At 42.9% G+C, this 16,071-nt stretch overlaps 1 protein-coding gene across 1 annotated transcript in view; it reads right to left on the reverse strand.

The window, feature by feature from the left end:
• Positions 1-1,488: 1,488 nt before the first annotated feature.
• The window catches only part of ETFA (electron transfer flavoprotein subunit alpha), a 47,674-nt gene continuing 33,091 nt past the window's right edge, over positions 1,489-16,071 (reverse strand). The window contains exons 10-12 of the mRNA XM_061596044.1: positions 10,316-10,381; positions 5,580-5,660; positions 1,489-1,770 (exon numbers count right to left, since the gene is read on the reverse strand). Coding sequence (XP_061452028.1) covers positions 1,735-1,770; positions 5,580-5,660; positions 10,316-10,381 — 183 coding nt within the window. The 3' untranslated portion in view covers positions 1,489-1,734. The remainder of the gene's footprint in view (positions 1,771-5,579; positions 5,661-10,315; positions 10,382-16,071) is intronic.

Genomic DNA, 16,071 nt, shown 5'->3' on the forward strand with positions numbered 1-16,071 from the left:
TTCATAGCTCAACTACCTTTTCTGTAACTAAATGCCTCCAATAGCCTACTAGGGAATATTCCTATCCAGCTCCCAGTGGCGTGAATCATTTATCAGAGGCAGATACAGCTCTGTAGGATACACACCACTTACTGCAAACCGTTCACAAGCTTCCTTTCTACCAACATGAGTTTTGTCTGTCTCCTTTTTGTCTCTTGTCTCTTTCAACTTTGTGGTTTCTTTATCTTCCTAAGCCTAACCATCACAGACAGGCTGTCTCTGAGGCTTCTGTTCTAGTTATAGAAGCTACCCCCCCTTATGTAGGCTGCCTAATCACTTCACAATCAGAATAGATCTATTAATAGGGTGGAATTCACAAGTCCCAGGATAGACACCAGCTTTGCCCAATTGTCATCTATGTATTAAAGACACAGATCATGATAGAGCAGGAGATACGAGCCCAAGTTAGAATTAAAACCTAGTGACCATTCAGAGACAGGCAAGCTTGGTGAGGAGGAAAACCAAGATGACAACATGGTATCTGCATTTAAGACTTTTCCCAAGGACCCACTATGGGCCTATTAGCCACAGCCTATTGCAAAATAGCTGCTGTATTATGTTAAGAAAGCTACTGGATCTAGTGATGTTTTAAAAAGGAAACTGGGGAGACCTGTATAGCATGCATATATTCTAATTTTTCCAAGTGTTAAAAGCTTCTGTTTCAACAAGAGAACAAGTGTTGCATTTCCAAACAATACTTAAAGATTAGCAGCCAAGCCTTAGAAGGAGCTATTGGACTTACATTTCTAACTGCACAGAAAATTGTGTGAATAAAATTCAAACAGGTATTGACTGTGCGAATACACACAAGCACACTTCTGTAAAGAATGCAAGCTCTTCCCTACCCACCCACCCCCCACAAAGCCCCAAGCTCAAGAACTAGAAGATGTATTTAAGCTTTAGAATGATAGGGCTACAATACCATTTGCAGCTTAAAAACATCTCCACGTAAGGGGGAGAGAGCCTGGGCAAAATCCATTCTGGAAGTGAAAGCCACACACTCCTTAAATCTGTTTAGTGCCAGGTACTAAAGCTGTAGGACAGAACAAAGTCAAGTACTGTCTACATACTTTGTGCATCTCGACACAGCACCATTATTTATAATACCAAAGTAGTGCCTCCAAAAAATGCATTCCTAAAACAACCTTTTTACATTCTGCTTACACAAACTCCCAAAGGGTTACCTATGTTGATTAACAGCCATTTTAAGACGAGTCTTAGTCAGGTTCTTCTGTATTCAGAGTGCCTGCCCACAGAACAACCAAGTTTGTTAGTTGTGCCAGGTTTATAATTATGAGTTAATCAATTGTGTTAGTGATCTTAAAATACAGTGATTAAAGCAGAAAAGATGATGCAGGTAGAACTAAGCAAAGAACTGTATATTTTAGGGTGTAGTAGATAAATGTCAAGACATGGGAATTCCTTCCCCTATAAGTACAATACAAAATATATCAGATGCATATTTTATTATAGAATTAGAAAAAATATTCAAAAATAGCCTGTAATCAAATGGGAACACAAAAGGCAAAAGTAGGTATATTACAAGGCATTCAGAGGTCACCCAGAACATGAATTCTTGGCAATAATTCACTGGTTATTACATTTTTAGTTTTATAATATATAATTAATTTTTTTATTTAAAATAATCTTTTAAAAGCTGATCATGCCCATTTCTGTCCAGCCACTTGGAAGTTTTCACTTTTTCAATGCTGCTGTCAATTCAGGAACAACCTGGAAACAACATAAAAATTAGCTAAATTTAAATCTACAAGGAACTGAAACATCACAAAAGTGTTATCAAAGCTTAACATAGATGCTTAAGCAGCCAAACTTAAGAACATCTGGATGGTCTTTAAAAAAAACCGTACCACCATATATTGACCAACATCCACCCCAAAGTTTACATGCTAATACAAGAGTATAGCATCTGCTTTCTCTGCCCGTGGTTGCTGGTCCCCTTTACAAGGATGCAAAAGGTGTAGGCCTGCTGATTTCTACTACATTTTTCCTCAGATTCTGATTCTCAAAATCAGGCTGACTGAACACAAAGTCTTCTTTGTTGGGCTCTAGAAAAGCTCTAAAGCTTGTCTAGTTACCACCAGAAAAAAAATTGAATTTAAAACAAAATCACATAAACTCAGCTGGTATCTCTAAGCCGATGCAAGTCAGAACTCAAGTACTCCGGCATAACTAATTTTCAATCTGAACTGCATATTCCTCCAAAATTGACAATACAGTGGAACAGTGATAGCAATCAACTTTAGAGAGCCTGCCTAACTGTAGCATAGGACTTGATAGGCTGGTGGTAACTGAAAGGATAACCATTAGAGCAAGGATGGAAAACTTGTGCCTGTCCAGAAGTTGCTAGATTCCAACTTGCATAGCCCTAGTCTGTGTGGCCAATTTGGGCAGAAATGATGGGAGTTGTACCTGGACAACATCTGGAGGGCCACAGCTTTCCCACCAGTTTTAGGAGCACAATGCTGAAGTCTTCATATTCATTTGACTAGCAAATGATGGCATACCCAAACTTTCACTTCTGCCAATTTACAAAATTCAACAGTTGCTGTACTATGTCATAACAGGTTTATCTAGAAAATAGAATTCCAATTTGATTTCTCTAGTTTTGAGAAGCAAACTAATTAAACAAAGTATTAAGCTAGTAGTCTGCTGTATCTTAAACAACTCATAGGTAGGAGGGGCAAAACCGGGAAACAGCAATTTTAGAGGAATTGGTGCCAACACCTTGGCACTTGCAGTGAATCTGCCACTTAAGTGAACTCTGGTCATGCTGCACGGTGATTCTTACTAGTCCTCAGAAGAGCAGCAATGCATGAAAACAGGTGGTGGATTAGCCCACTGACTACACCTGAAACAAGATTCTAGCCATTTGTGTAAAATATCAGTTACCTTGTCTTTCCAGGGGTTGTTGGTTGCTCTCACTCAGAGAGTTCCCAGCTGAACTCACGAATGATGAATATAGCCTCTCAATTATTTAAGAGATCTACATTTCCATTAGGTGGAAATAATGTGGTCGTACAAAATTTATTAAGGAAATTGTCTACATGTTGTTTCTTCCGAATGTCACTTTGTCTCCAGCTTATTAAAAGGCCCATGTTTACTGCCAAGCCAGCAGGCATTAGTTCAGGAAAGGCATTAAGTACTGGCAGGGCTTCTGCCGCCTCTCCATCACCAGACACCCATGCCAGTTGCACAGATTACATGCTAGTAGAACCCCAAAGGTGAAGGGGAATTAGAGGGGGAGGAGGGGAGAGGAAGACCAAGGCAGGGAAAGGCAAACAGTTTCAGCAGAACTACTAAACATTTCCATACACAGAACTTCAATATGGTATTAAATAAGTTTTTCAGCACAAAGTTGAGGGCCATTTTGTACTGGGAGACTCATCTGCCTGTTTGCATAACACTCTTGCTACAAGAACAATCTTTTATTTGATCTAAACTGTTTCACTTTTCCTAATACATCAGGGTTTACTTTTGTAACATTCTTACAATATGAGGTTGACCCAGTGGGAGTCTTATGCTTTCCTTTATACTGAATATACCAAAGAGAAGCTCCCTGGGTTTTATTACTAACGTAGAGACAGGGAATCACCAACAACCAAAATCCATTTGCTCAACCACAATCCAACCATGTCTCCAGAGCAAGGTGGGATGTAAGTCTTGCCAGAGTCTCAACCCTAGCCAGCATCTGTCCAGCCAAATTAGAGAACCCGAGGCAGAATGCTTCCATCTCCCAGTTCTAGGGGAAATCATTGGAAGTAAAAAGGCCATAAAGCATAGTACGTGCCCCTTCTGTGGAGGATGTTCCCATCCACTACCGGGGGGGGGGGCTGTGTGTGTGTGTGTGTGTCAACCTAGCCTTTGATGACTTCACCATCATCCTTTCCCAGTCATTTTTACCTAAAACCTATGAGTGATGTTAAGTTGATATTAGCTTCTCCTTGTATTAGAAGAGCAGCACAGAACTCTAACCATTTTTTTTCTACCTGCCTGCCGCAAGTTCTCTGGCATGGGTATGAATTTGTTACACAAGCTGTTTGCATTCATGGGTTATGCTTTCATTTAAATTAGGATCTGGCCACTCTGGTCCAGCTCAGTTTCTTAAGCATTAAGATACCTCACTGCCACAGTGGCCAATTAAATTTTGACACTTCTTTCAACTACTTACATGAGCAGCATGGGGGAGGGGGCACAATATAGATCTGGTTAAACAGATGCCAATGGAGTTTGTGGGATCAGAGCAAGAGTGCCAGTGTACTTCTGCTTCAAAAGTGCCAAGTTTGACCTCTGGCAATTGCTCAGACTTATACTGGGGTGTTTAGCATTGATGGCCAGCTGAGGAGCTCTAGACCATATTCAGCCTCACCATCGAGGTGGGAGAGGAGAATTGCACTCCCTTCCTTTGAATGCACCCTCCCATTGATCACTCCAGAGACCTCTGATGAAGTATCATAGAATCATAGAATAGTAGAGTTTGAAGGGGCCTATAAGGCCATCAAGTCCAACCCCCTGCTCAATGCAGGAATCTAAATCAAAGCATTCCCGACAGATCGCTGTCCAGCTGCCTCTTGAATGCCTCCAGTGTCAGAGAGCCCACTACCTCTCTAGGTAATTGATTCCATTGTCGTATGGCTCTAACAGTTAGGAAGTGTTTCCTGATGTCCAGTCGAAATCTGGCTTCCTGCAACTTGATTCCGTGCCCTGCACTGTGGGATGATTGAGAACAGATCCCAGCCCTCCTCTGTGTGACAACCTTTCATGTACTTGAAGAGTGCTAAGTAAGGGGTGTCTGCTGGGGTGAAAACAGAGTTTACCTCTTTCTATGTCTTAACTTGCAGGTATTCTTCCTTATCAAGCTTCCTTTGGGTGGGAAGAAAAGCAAATCTCCCTCTGTCCAGGACCTAAGCTCCTGGGGGAAGGGGCGGAGAACATCCAGAGGGAAGGAAGGCCTCAAGAATTTGGCTGTTGGTGTTGCACATAACAGTGCCTCCTAGCAAGCCAATATGATCTTTTAATTTTAATCTGCGAAAACAAAGGTTTACAACCATTTACTGTCAATAAAACTGCTTTGGTTAATGCTGGCTGTGGTCAAACCCTTGCCTGAAGAATTTTGATATATTTTCATTCATTAGGAATGAATAAGTTAGGTAACAAATGTTATCAGGTATCAAGTAACATACATGGACATGGCTCTATAATCCCAAACAGGGCAGGGGAGAGAATGCCAGCCTCCTGAAAAAGAGGATAAAATCCTTTCCAAACCAGGTTTCAAGGTTCTAAAGACACCCCCTATCAAAAGCAGTGGCCATCCCAAACCACTTTACTTGGACCAAGGTGGGTGAAGGCAACAGTTCTATTATTTGCAGTATTAGGGTGGAAGTGATCAGCACATATTCAGTCACTTTTACTTCCACAAATACCTATGAGGCCTGATAGGTACCACCAAGTCCAAGTGCAGTTGGAACCCCAAAACTTTAGAAATGTAATCAGGTTGGTTCTTCCGGGGGGGGGGGGCTCACCTTAAACAAGTCTGCTACCAAACCATAATCAGCAACTTGGAATATTGGTGCTTCTGGATCCTTGTTAATAGCTACTATAGTCTGAAAACAAGAAATAAAAGGAGGTGAAATGCAAGTTATTTAGGGCTCTCTTTGTAGTCCTAGAACCATAGAGTTTGGAAGGGCATTGAGGCAATCTAGCCCAACTCCCTGCTCAATGCTTCTGCCTCAGCTGACCCTGTTGCTCCTAAAAGAGGTTCTCTTTCCTGTTCACAGCAGAAATAGAAAAACAAAAATGTTTACAATGCATCTGAGACCCCACAATACTGATTTTCTATCTTGATGTAACTACAAATAAATTATACATATTACTCGCAGAAAGCTTCATAGACTACTTTCAAAACCATCTTCAAAGTGTGCAAGTTCACAATGCCAGATAATTCACAGCACAAGGGGGAAAACCCAAGCAACTGTTGCCATAGTTAGAGGGTTTTTAAAATCGAGCGCCTGAAGAGCTTGATTCCATACGCCGTGGATACAGAAAGTGAGCCAGAGCCGGCCAGTTGCATTCCAGTCCGGTGGGATCAGTTTCAGCCTCTTCCCTCTGAGGAAGTGGACAAGGTGCTCTCTACTGTGAAGCCAGCCACCTGTCTACTGGATCCTTGCCCCTCGTGGCTCATTATAAGCTGCAAAGAGAGACTGGGTGAAGGCATCAAGGCAATAGTAAATGCATCCTTGGAAGAGGGTGCACTACCATTAGCCCTCAAAGAGGCAGTTATAAAGCCCATCTTAAAAAAGTACTCCTTGGATCCCCAAGAGTTAAATAACTTCTGCCCAGTCTCTAATTTACCATTTCTGGGCAAGGTGATTGAGCAAGTGGTGGCCAAACAGTTACAGACACACTTGGAGGAAACGGATTATCTGGATCCATTCCAATCGGGCTTCAGGACTGGACATGGAACTGAAACAGCCTTGGTCGCTCTGGTGGATGATATGAGGAGGGTGCTGGATAGTGGAGAATTCAACTTCCTCGTCCTCCTGGATCTCTCAGCGGCTTTTGATACCGTTGACCACAGTATCCTTTTAGAACGCCTGGAGGGATTAGGAATAGGGGGCACTGTTTTACGGTGGCTCCGTTCCTATCTCTCAGACAGGCATCAACGGGTGGCATTGGGAGAGGAGGTTTCAGACCCTTGGCCTCTCAACTGTGGAGTGCCACAGGGTTCTATCCTCTCCCCCATGCTATTCAACATCTATGTAAAGCCGCTGGGGGCCATCATCAGGAGATTTGGGCTGTGGTGCCACCAATATGCAGATGACACCCAGCTCTATCTCTCGTTTAAGTCCTCACCAGAGTTGGCTGTGGATACCATCTCCAAGTGCCTGGAATCTGTAAGTGGATGGATGGGAAGGAATAGGCTGAAACTAAATCCCGACAAGACCAAGGTGTTGCTTGTGGGAGACAGGGGCAGGCTGGGGGATATAGACCTGGTGTTCAATGGGGTAAGATTGCCCCTAAAATTGCCTAAGATTGCCCCGCAGCCTTGGGGTCATTCTTGGCTCCCAGCTGTCCATGGAGGCTCAGGTCTCGGCAGTGAGCCGGGCAGCTTGGTATCAATTACATCTGATTAGGAGGTTGCAACCCTACCTGCCTGCCCATCTGCTCCCGGGGGTGATACAGGCACTGGTCTTCTCTCGCCTAGACTACTGTAATGCGCTCTATGTGGGGTTACCCTTGAAAACGGTCCGGAAACTACAACTGATACAGAATGCGGCGATACGTCTGATTAAGAACAGCCGCCGTCGTGATCATATCACTCCGGTGTTGATAGATCTACACTGGCTACCAGTTGTTTACCGGGCCCAATTCAAGGTGTTGGTATTGACCTTTAAAGCCCTATACGGTTTCGGCACAGTTTATCTGAAGGAGCGCCTCCAGCATCACCAATTATGCCGCCTGACAAGATCAGCCGCGCAAGACCTTCTCTCGGTCCCACCAGTTAGGACAGTGAAGCTGGTGCGGACCAGAGAAAGGGCATTTTCAACTGTGGCCTCCACCCTCTGGAATTCCCTTCCTTTCGATCTTCGCTATGCCCCTTCCCTGATAGGTTTCCGCCGGGCCTTGAAAACCTGGCTGTTCAGGCAGGCCTACGGGACCTCTGGGGTGGCTTAGTTTTAATACTGATATTATTAATTAATTACTGATATTATTAATTATTGTTATGATTCTTGTGGTTTTATTGTATTTTATTGATGAAATTGTACGTCGCCTAGAGTGGCCGTTGACTCGGCCAGATAGGCGACTCAGAAATAAAATTTATTATTTATTTTTATATATATATGATCTCTTTGAGCAAATACAGCACCCATCTAGTACTTGATAACCAGAGAAGTAGGGCACAGTTCAAGTAAAAGTAAAATAAAGTTTGTTGTTGTTTTATGCCTTCAGGTCGATTACGACTTATGGTGACCCTATGAATCTTTTTTGGTTTAAATAGAATATTGAGAAAAAACTCTAGCAAAACATCTCTGAACATCTAAAAAATGTAATTTTCAAGACCAAAAGCACGGGACAGAAATAGCACAACTATAGAAAATCCATTTTATTCAACTCCAGTTCCTAAACAATTTACAGCATAATTCTGTTGAGGTCTGTCCCATTAAACTGAGTAAGGATATCGAGGATTGCAGCCTTAGGGCACAATCCTATGGCCCACAAGAGAGCAACCCAGGGCCATAAAATAGAGCGGATCTTCTCCACCTGTGGAGAGGATGATCAGTCCCAGAGACCCCCTTGGTGTGGTCACGATTCCCCTTCCACCATCAATGTTCGGACAGTGCAAAGGAGGAACAAAAGGACATGCAGAGGGCATATTGAGGGAGTTGTTGCGAGTGCTCGGCTAGCCCCCATTTTGGTTCACACACTCAGGTTCCCAAGGACGCGTGTCGTAACAGAGTCCTTGGATCTAAAGCACCCTTGTTCCCCCAGCACATTTCCAACTAGGAAGAAACATGCACCAGTCCAGGAGCTGTTGTAGTGAATCTCCCTCTCAGGGAAAGAGATACCACAGGAGGGCTTGGACAGGACAGTTTCTTCACCCGAGACATTCCCCTCAGCATCACAGCAGGGTTGCTCTACCCAGGTTTGAAAGGTGAACTTTTTCCCCAGCATTACTGGTAGAATTATCTGCTTATGTGGTCATGACAAAGAGCAGTCAATATGGTCTAAGCCAGTCAGTGAATAACACACAAAGCTGAACACGAATTGGATGTTTGCTTTTCTGCATTGACTTTCAGTGCTCCCCTCAACTATCACAACAACATTCACTCATGGGGAGTAGCAAACTCTTGGCATACAATTTGAGAAGGAATCTATAGCATCAGCTATCTTCCTCCACCACAGAGTCACCCATTCTGGCATGAGCACCATCTTTAGCAGATTCCCTTCCACCTAAATCTCAGACTGCAATGAAACTGTCTCCTCATTAAAACTTTCATTCTTGCCATTTTTGCAATTTAAGTAGATACCACTGAAACCTCTCGTTTGTATGAAGGACAAATTCAAATTGTCCTCTTACTAATCTCAGAGAAGTCTTGGATTATACATAAAAGTCCGTTTATATACTGCAGTGTAATCCCATGCATGTTTACTCAGCAGCAGGTCTTAATGCGAGTTCAGTAGGACTTTCTCATGTAACTTACAATAGAATTGGAATCTTAAAATGTAACAACTCCAATGTAACAGCCACCAAAAAACATTTCCACTTGGTGAGAAAATTTCCCAAGCAGCAGGTGTGCTATTTAAAAAGGCATCTTCCTTGTGGGATTGCTGCAAACACCACTGTGGGCAAATATTCTTCAGCAGCCTCCACAAAGGGGGGGGTGTGCAACTTTTAGATCCATCCAGCTTTCGCGCTATTCAGGTGCTGAAACCAGGTTCTAAAAAGGAGTGTAGTGTTGTACTGTACAGATATAGCTATTTGGCTAAGTGGCTTAGAGGCCCTTAGGGACATTTGTTAATGACAACACAAAATAATTTAACTCTTCATATTTCAAAGAGAAAACAACATGGAAAATAAAATTGGGAAATACTGGGTAGACACATAATTGCTTTATAGTCTGCATACTTCAACAGGGATCTGTAGCAATTTTTTTTTAAAAAAACCAGACATTAAACTGCCTCCTGAAAAGGCAGCATGTCTCATTTTAAAAATAACAAAAACCATCTTCCATTTGTGGTACAGAAAGATAATCTTGGACTGAATAAGTCTTGTGTTAGCTGAAAACATTTCAGTTACTAATAAGTTAAGCCTTTTAAAATTTCATCATCATTTTTTAATAGGTTTCCATCTGAATGGATAAATGCTGGAACATTCAGAAGCATCTTTTATTTTATGGAGTACTAAGTCCATAATTCAAATTTCATATAGTTATGCATGGATTCATGTGTCATATTCTGAAATATATGAATGTGGGTCTACGGTATAGGTCTAAACACACTATTTCGTTTGAGCTATAAATTCAGTCTGTTTCTAACAAATGGTTCCAGGCTTTGCAATCAACTTATTTCAGAACGTGTACACTATTAATGCACTATTGACCATAATGTGGAATACTGACAAGTGATTTACTTTCTAGACTGGGATTAATCTATTATCTTTGTAAGTTTTACACTGCTGCCACCACCTAAAGGGAGCCTGTCACTGCTTTCACCATGACCAATCAACTTCTCTGCAGTACGCACTCAGGTACCGTACCTTGCTATCTTTCATTCCAGCAAGATGTTGAATTGCTCCAGATATTCCGACAGCAATATAAAGTTCCTGAAACAGAAAACAGAACAGAATTGAAATAAAGATTTCTCCTGGGAAGGGGATGTATTCTTTAAACAAATGTTGCCAGGAAATATCTTGGGTTCCACCTACATCCCCACAACGTTCTTTCTGGGACAGGGAAAGCCAAAACTACTGCTGGGAAGGAACCATGTCACTCAGCCCCAGTCAACGTCATCACTGACATGTTATCAGCAACAGTGGGGGAGCGCCATTGAAAACTAAGAAGGGAGGGGGCAATAATGCAATTCTCAATCACTCATTTTAGCTACTCTTTCGTTAACATTTAAGCCCCGCTTGCAGCCCAATGATTAGGAGAGAAATAGGTATACCGAAATAAGCTCAAAGTTGTAGTGGCCCGCTTCTGAAGTAGTAAACACCTTAACATGTATGCATACAAAAAGCATGTTTCACTGAGCCTAATGCTCCGATCAGTTGTGAAGGGTTATTTGATTGCAGAGTTAGACCATGTAAGGATCACAAAGCAACTCTACCTCACAGTAAATTTCTTACCTATAGACCTGTCAGAACAATATTATGCATATTTACTTAGAAGTTATGTCCCACTGATTGGGCTTGCTCCCTGTTTATTTACCCCTGCCTCCCCTTCACCATAAAGTCTCAGGAATATAATAATAATATAATATACTAGGGCTCTGCCCTTGCTCGCTTTGCTTGCCAACTCAGCCTACTGTTGCCAAAGCCCTCCCCAAGTCATCAAAGCTCCCCCTCCCTCCACGGTTTGCCACAACTACCACCCAGTCTCCTGCCCAGCATCTGCACTGCTGCCTCTGCCTCCACCGCCAGCCTCCCCCCCCCAGGCTCCAGCTGCAGACACTGCTGCTACCAGCCTCCTACCTGTCCCTCCCCACCCCCAGGCCAAATTCTATGCAGTCACCACGTAGCTCATCAGCTCACCCCACCGTTATGCTGTGACAACATGAGGACTTGCAAAAATATAATATAGTAAGATAGTAATAAAAACAAGTAGCACACATCAAACTGTTACAACAAAAACACAACAATATAAATTCACCCAAAGAAGTGGATCCCACAAAACAAAAGATCTTAACTGTCAAAGAACAGCATAAAAAGCTGTGTCTTCAGCATGTGGTGAAAACTATACAGTGAAGATGCTAGATATACCTCTGTGGGGAGGGAGCTCTGCAGTTTATGCCCTGCCACACAGAAAGTCCTATTTCACACTATTTTTTGGGGGGGGGAACTACCAAGAGGGCCCCCTCTGCTAATCTTAACATCCAAGAAGGTCAGTAGGGAAAGAGTCTTTCAGGTGTTTTGGCTTAAAGCCCTAGTAAGCATGCATAGGACTGCTTTCTCAATAGAAATTTCTTGAGTGCTGGGCTACTCCACTGATCTGCGTGGGATGCAAATATTGACACCACATTTGTGGCCAGCATGCCACATCCAGAGAGTGCCAAAGCAGTTGTTCTCTTTAACATTTGTTCCAAACAACAGATCCATTCAAGAAGCGTCTAAAAGCAGAGTTAGGAACACAATAACTACCTTACTGAATCAGGCCAAAAGCCCACCTAAACACTCATAAACCGGGGAAGACGGCAACTGCTATTGCCTGTTTGTCCTCAACTTTCAGCAATTAGGGATCCCAGGACATGGAAGCTCCATATTTAGCTATCATGACTAACCCCACTCAGAGCAACCCTTCATGAATATCTAACTTATTCAACAACTTCCATAGCTGTTGAACTGCAATGTAAAAAAATAGGCATTGCTATAATGCCTTTTTCAACCCGAGGACCACAATCCCTCATGGGCAATCTTGCAGGGACCTCATACCAGTAGTGGGCCGGGCCAGATGCAGATGCAGGCAGAGCAATGGATGTGACTCTTACTTCTGTACCATAGGTTAAATTCCAGCCATGCAAAAGTCAGAGGTGTCTACACATCCCCTCCGTCCTCCTTCCAGGGAAGCAAGAGGCATCACCACAGTGCAAAGACACATTGCAGATAAGCAAAAGCACACCGGGAGGGTATGACCTGTGGGAGGGGGTGTGGCCTTGGGAGGATTCTGAGGGCCAAACAGAGGCTTGGCATGCCGCATTTCCCCCCCCTCTCCAGGCCTGAGATTCCTCACCCCTGTTATAAGGAAACCGATGTAGGGAGGAAATATTTTAAACTGAAAGCCCATGCAGAGAAACATGACTTTCTAGTATGAGATTTCTCACAACCTATGACCAGTACACAATTTTGCAGCTTCTGTTAACACAAGAACTTTCTATCTATTATTTCACTCTGCTTGCCTTTTCCCATTACCAAGCCTAACTCTTACTAGCGTGCACAAGATTGTATTGGGAACACAGGAAGCTGCCTTATACCGAGTCAAACCCTTGGTCCAACCTAGCTCAGTACACTGACTGGCAGGAGCTCTCCAGGGTTTCAGGCAGGGCTCTTCCCCAGCTCTACCTGGCAATATCAGGTAGGTATCTAGCCTTGGGCTCCTACTGGGAGAAAGGGCAGGATATTAGCCAAATAAATAAATAATACCAAGGATTGAACCTGGGACCTTCTGCATGCAAAGCGGATGCTCTACCACTGAGCTATGGGCTTCCCCAATTATATTTTGTGTACTGAATATACAAAAACATGCACACTAAATTCTGATATCTCACATCAGTACAATGCCTTTCTAGCGCTCTACCTTCCAAGACTATTGTCAAACTTTTTGCTACAAGCAGACACCAGATATAAAACTGCAAGAACAAAACTTTCTTTAACACTTAACTCACGTGGTGACTGCCAACAGAAACTGAGCCAAAATAGGGCCACTGTGAAGCAAGAGAGAGGGTTTCAGCATGCTTGGAGGAAACCCAGAGGTTTTCAGAAGTACAAAAAATAATAATCAACAAATCTTAATAAGAATAAAAATCTACCAGAAGGGAAGGTAGAGAATCTCTAGCCAAATGAGGACTGTGCTCATGGTCAGCCCTGAGCAATGTTGATTGTCAATTGGAAAAGAAAATGGAAACGTGAGGAGTCTGCTTGAGCCCTTGACAGCTTATATCCCAGAAGAAGACATGGTTCTTGTAAACCACTTAGAGGTTGTTGTTTTTGTTTTTTTAATAATGTTTTTATTGGTTTTGGGAACAGAATACAAAACAAGAATAACTTATATAACAAGAGAGAAAATAGTGCAGTTGACAATAGGAGTTATGGTACCTATAATGCTCTAGGGAGGTAAGCATATATTAAACGGTTATTGTCCTGAATTATTTTCCAGGTAATTATCCCAATGTGGACCGCCAATCTGACCATGCGAGGTTGGAGGTTTGCATGCCCCATCACTTTGACTAACAAAAACAATAAAGCTATACCATTGTTCATAGAACTTGTCTGCATCTGTTCCTTGTCTCATTGCTTTTGAACTATCTGTTAGTTTTTCCATAAGTGCTAATTTCCATAAGTGCTAATTTCCATATTTCCTGATACCATTTATGAATCATATGTGGGTCAAGTGTTTTCCAGGAAGCAGCTATCACCAGTCGTGCTATTATAAGAAGAAAGTTTGTCAAGGTTTTGTATATGATTTTATTGTTGGCTTCATCAGCTATAAGTAGCAGAGTCAGAGATGGGTCTAAATGAAGGGATTGATTGGTAATCTTGTTGATTTCATTAAATACTTCCTCCCAAAAGGGAACAGTCAGCACGCAAGACCACCACATATGATAAAATGTACCTCCCCACACCCTCTCCAACACAAGGGGGAGAGCTTGTTATTGATTCTATGTAGGCTGTGGGGAGAGAGGTACCACCTGAAAATCAGCTTCAGTGCTTAGAGGTTGTTGTTTGTTTTCACAATCAAGCATTTTTTTTACAATCAAGTGGTATTTAAGTTTTGTTAAATAGAATATAAATAAATAAATACAATGGCTGGAACTTGGAACAAGAGCACTCTGTAAGGGGATGAAAATATGCTGATGTATTTTGTTGCAGGTCCTGCATGTCTACACTGTATTGTGCTTGTGGCACTGACTGAGCTGCATATTCCAGAAAGCAAATGAAGCAAAACACCAAAAAGGGGGGAAATGAACATTTGATGTAACATGATACTAATAAAACAATTATATTTGTGTGTCCCTGAAGAGATGAAGGGAAAATAGTCAATTTGGCTGGGATCAGAATCTCACACAGGACAGAGCAAGGCATGGGGAAGAGGTCCTGGCCCATAGAGGGAAACACAGCCCAGCATTGAGGAAGGATGCAGAGCAGGCAGTGGACTAAGAGTGAGGATTCTGAGGAAAGGTCGGGAGAAGAACAAGGCCTGAGGAAAAGAGGAACAACAGATTCTGGGCAAAAAGGGAGGATGCCTTGAAAACACTTCAGAGCATTGAAGTTCAGGAGGGGTGGTCTGTGATGGAAGGAAACAGAAAGAAGTGCTAGAGAGGTCAGCCAAAAGGCAAGGTGGCTAAAGGAAATGGGTCAAAGTAGTCAGTGGTCTGAAAAAGAGGGAACTGAGGAAACCATGGGTGGTGGAGAGCTGGAGCTGAAGGAAGAAGCAGCCAAGGGGAATGCTGGACCAAGGCAAACCCAATCCTAGAGCCAAGAAAGAGGAAAGATGGTGCGCTATTGGCAGGGAAGAATTTTGGAAGCTGCCTCACACTGAGACAGACCATTGGTCCATTTAGCTCAGTATTGTCTACACTGACTTGGCAGAGGCTCTCCAGGACTTCAGGCAGGAAGTCTCTCCCAGCCGTACCTGGAGATGCCAGGGATTGAACCTGGGATCTTCTGCATGCAAGGCAGATGCTCCACCACTGAGCTATGGCCATTCCCCAAGAAGTAGGCAGTCAAGGGGTGGTAGGTGGTGGTGGCGGCGGCAGCATCGGCATCACTTCCTAGGTCTAGAGTCAAGACCCTGACAGGGCATTCTGCACTTGTGGCTTTTCCTGACAATGCAGCAATTTGAGAAGGCAGCCCTAATGAGGCAAAGATGGTCAAGAAACAGGTAGGGGTGCATGCCGAGTTTCACATATTGATTTGAATTAAAACACGCAATTATTTGGATTAGTAAAAACATCATATGGCAACTTAGCATGTTTCTTAATACTTTAAGCATAACTGGGATATCTACAGCTTTTTGTTTAAGTTCTCTCTGCTTGTCACACTGAGCTATCAATACATCCCATGTTAAGCAATTATATTTATTCTCATCAGGTGCCAAAAAATCCACTTGGTAGCTCCTCATGGATCCATGCCCCATAGGGAGCACACAGACAACACCCCCAGAGTTCTCATTTGCACTGCAGTTTGTAGAACAAAAGCAGAAGGGGGAATCTCTTCAAAGCCGGGGAGAAATTCAAGTGGTTTCTTATCTTTGGAGAAGAATCAGTAGTAGATCACATGCTTTGCATGTAAAAGGTCCAAGATTTGATTACCAGAGACTCCAGTTAAAACGGTCAGATAGCAGGAGATAGGAACAGCTCTCTGACTGAAACCTTGTAGAGTTGCTGCCAGCCGGGGCAGACAATCTTGGGCTAGATGGACAAATAGCCAATCTAAGGCAGATTCTCATGTTTCTTCTTGTTGTTGTTATGTGCCTCCAAGTCGACTACGACTTATGGCGACCCTATGAATCAGTGACCTCCAAGAGCATGTCATGAACCACCCTGTTCAGATCTTGTAAGTTCAGGTCTGTGGCTTCCTTT

The sequence above is a fragment of the Rhineura floridana genome, chromosome 14, assembly GCF_030035675.1.
Source record: "Rhineura floridana isolate rRhiFlo1 chromosome 14, rRhiFlo1.hap2, whole genome shotgun sequence".
Lineage (NCBI taxonomy): Eukaryota > Metazoa > Chordata > Lepidosauria > Squamata > Rhineuridae > Rhineura > Rhineura floridana.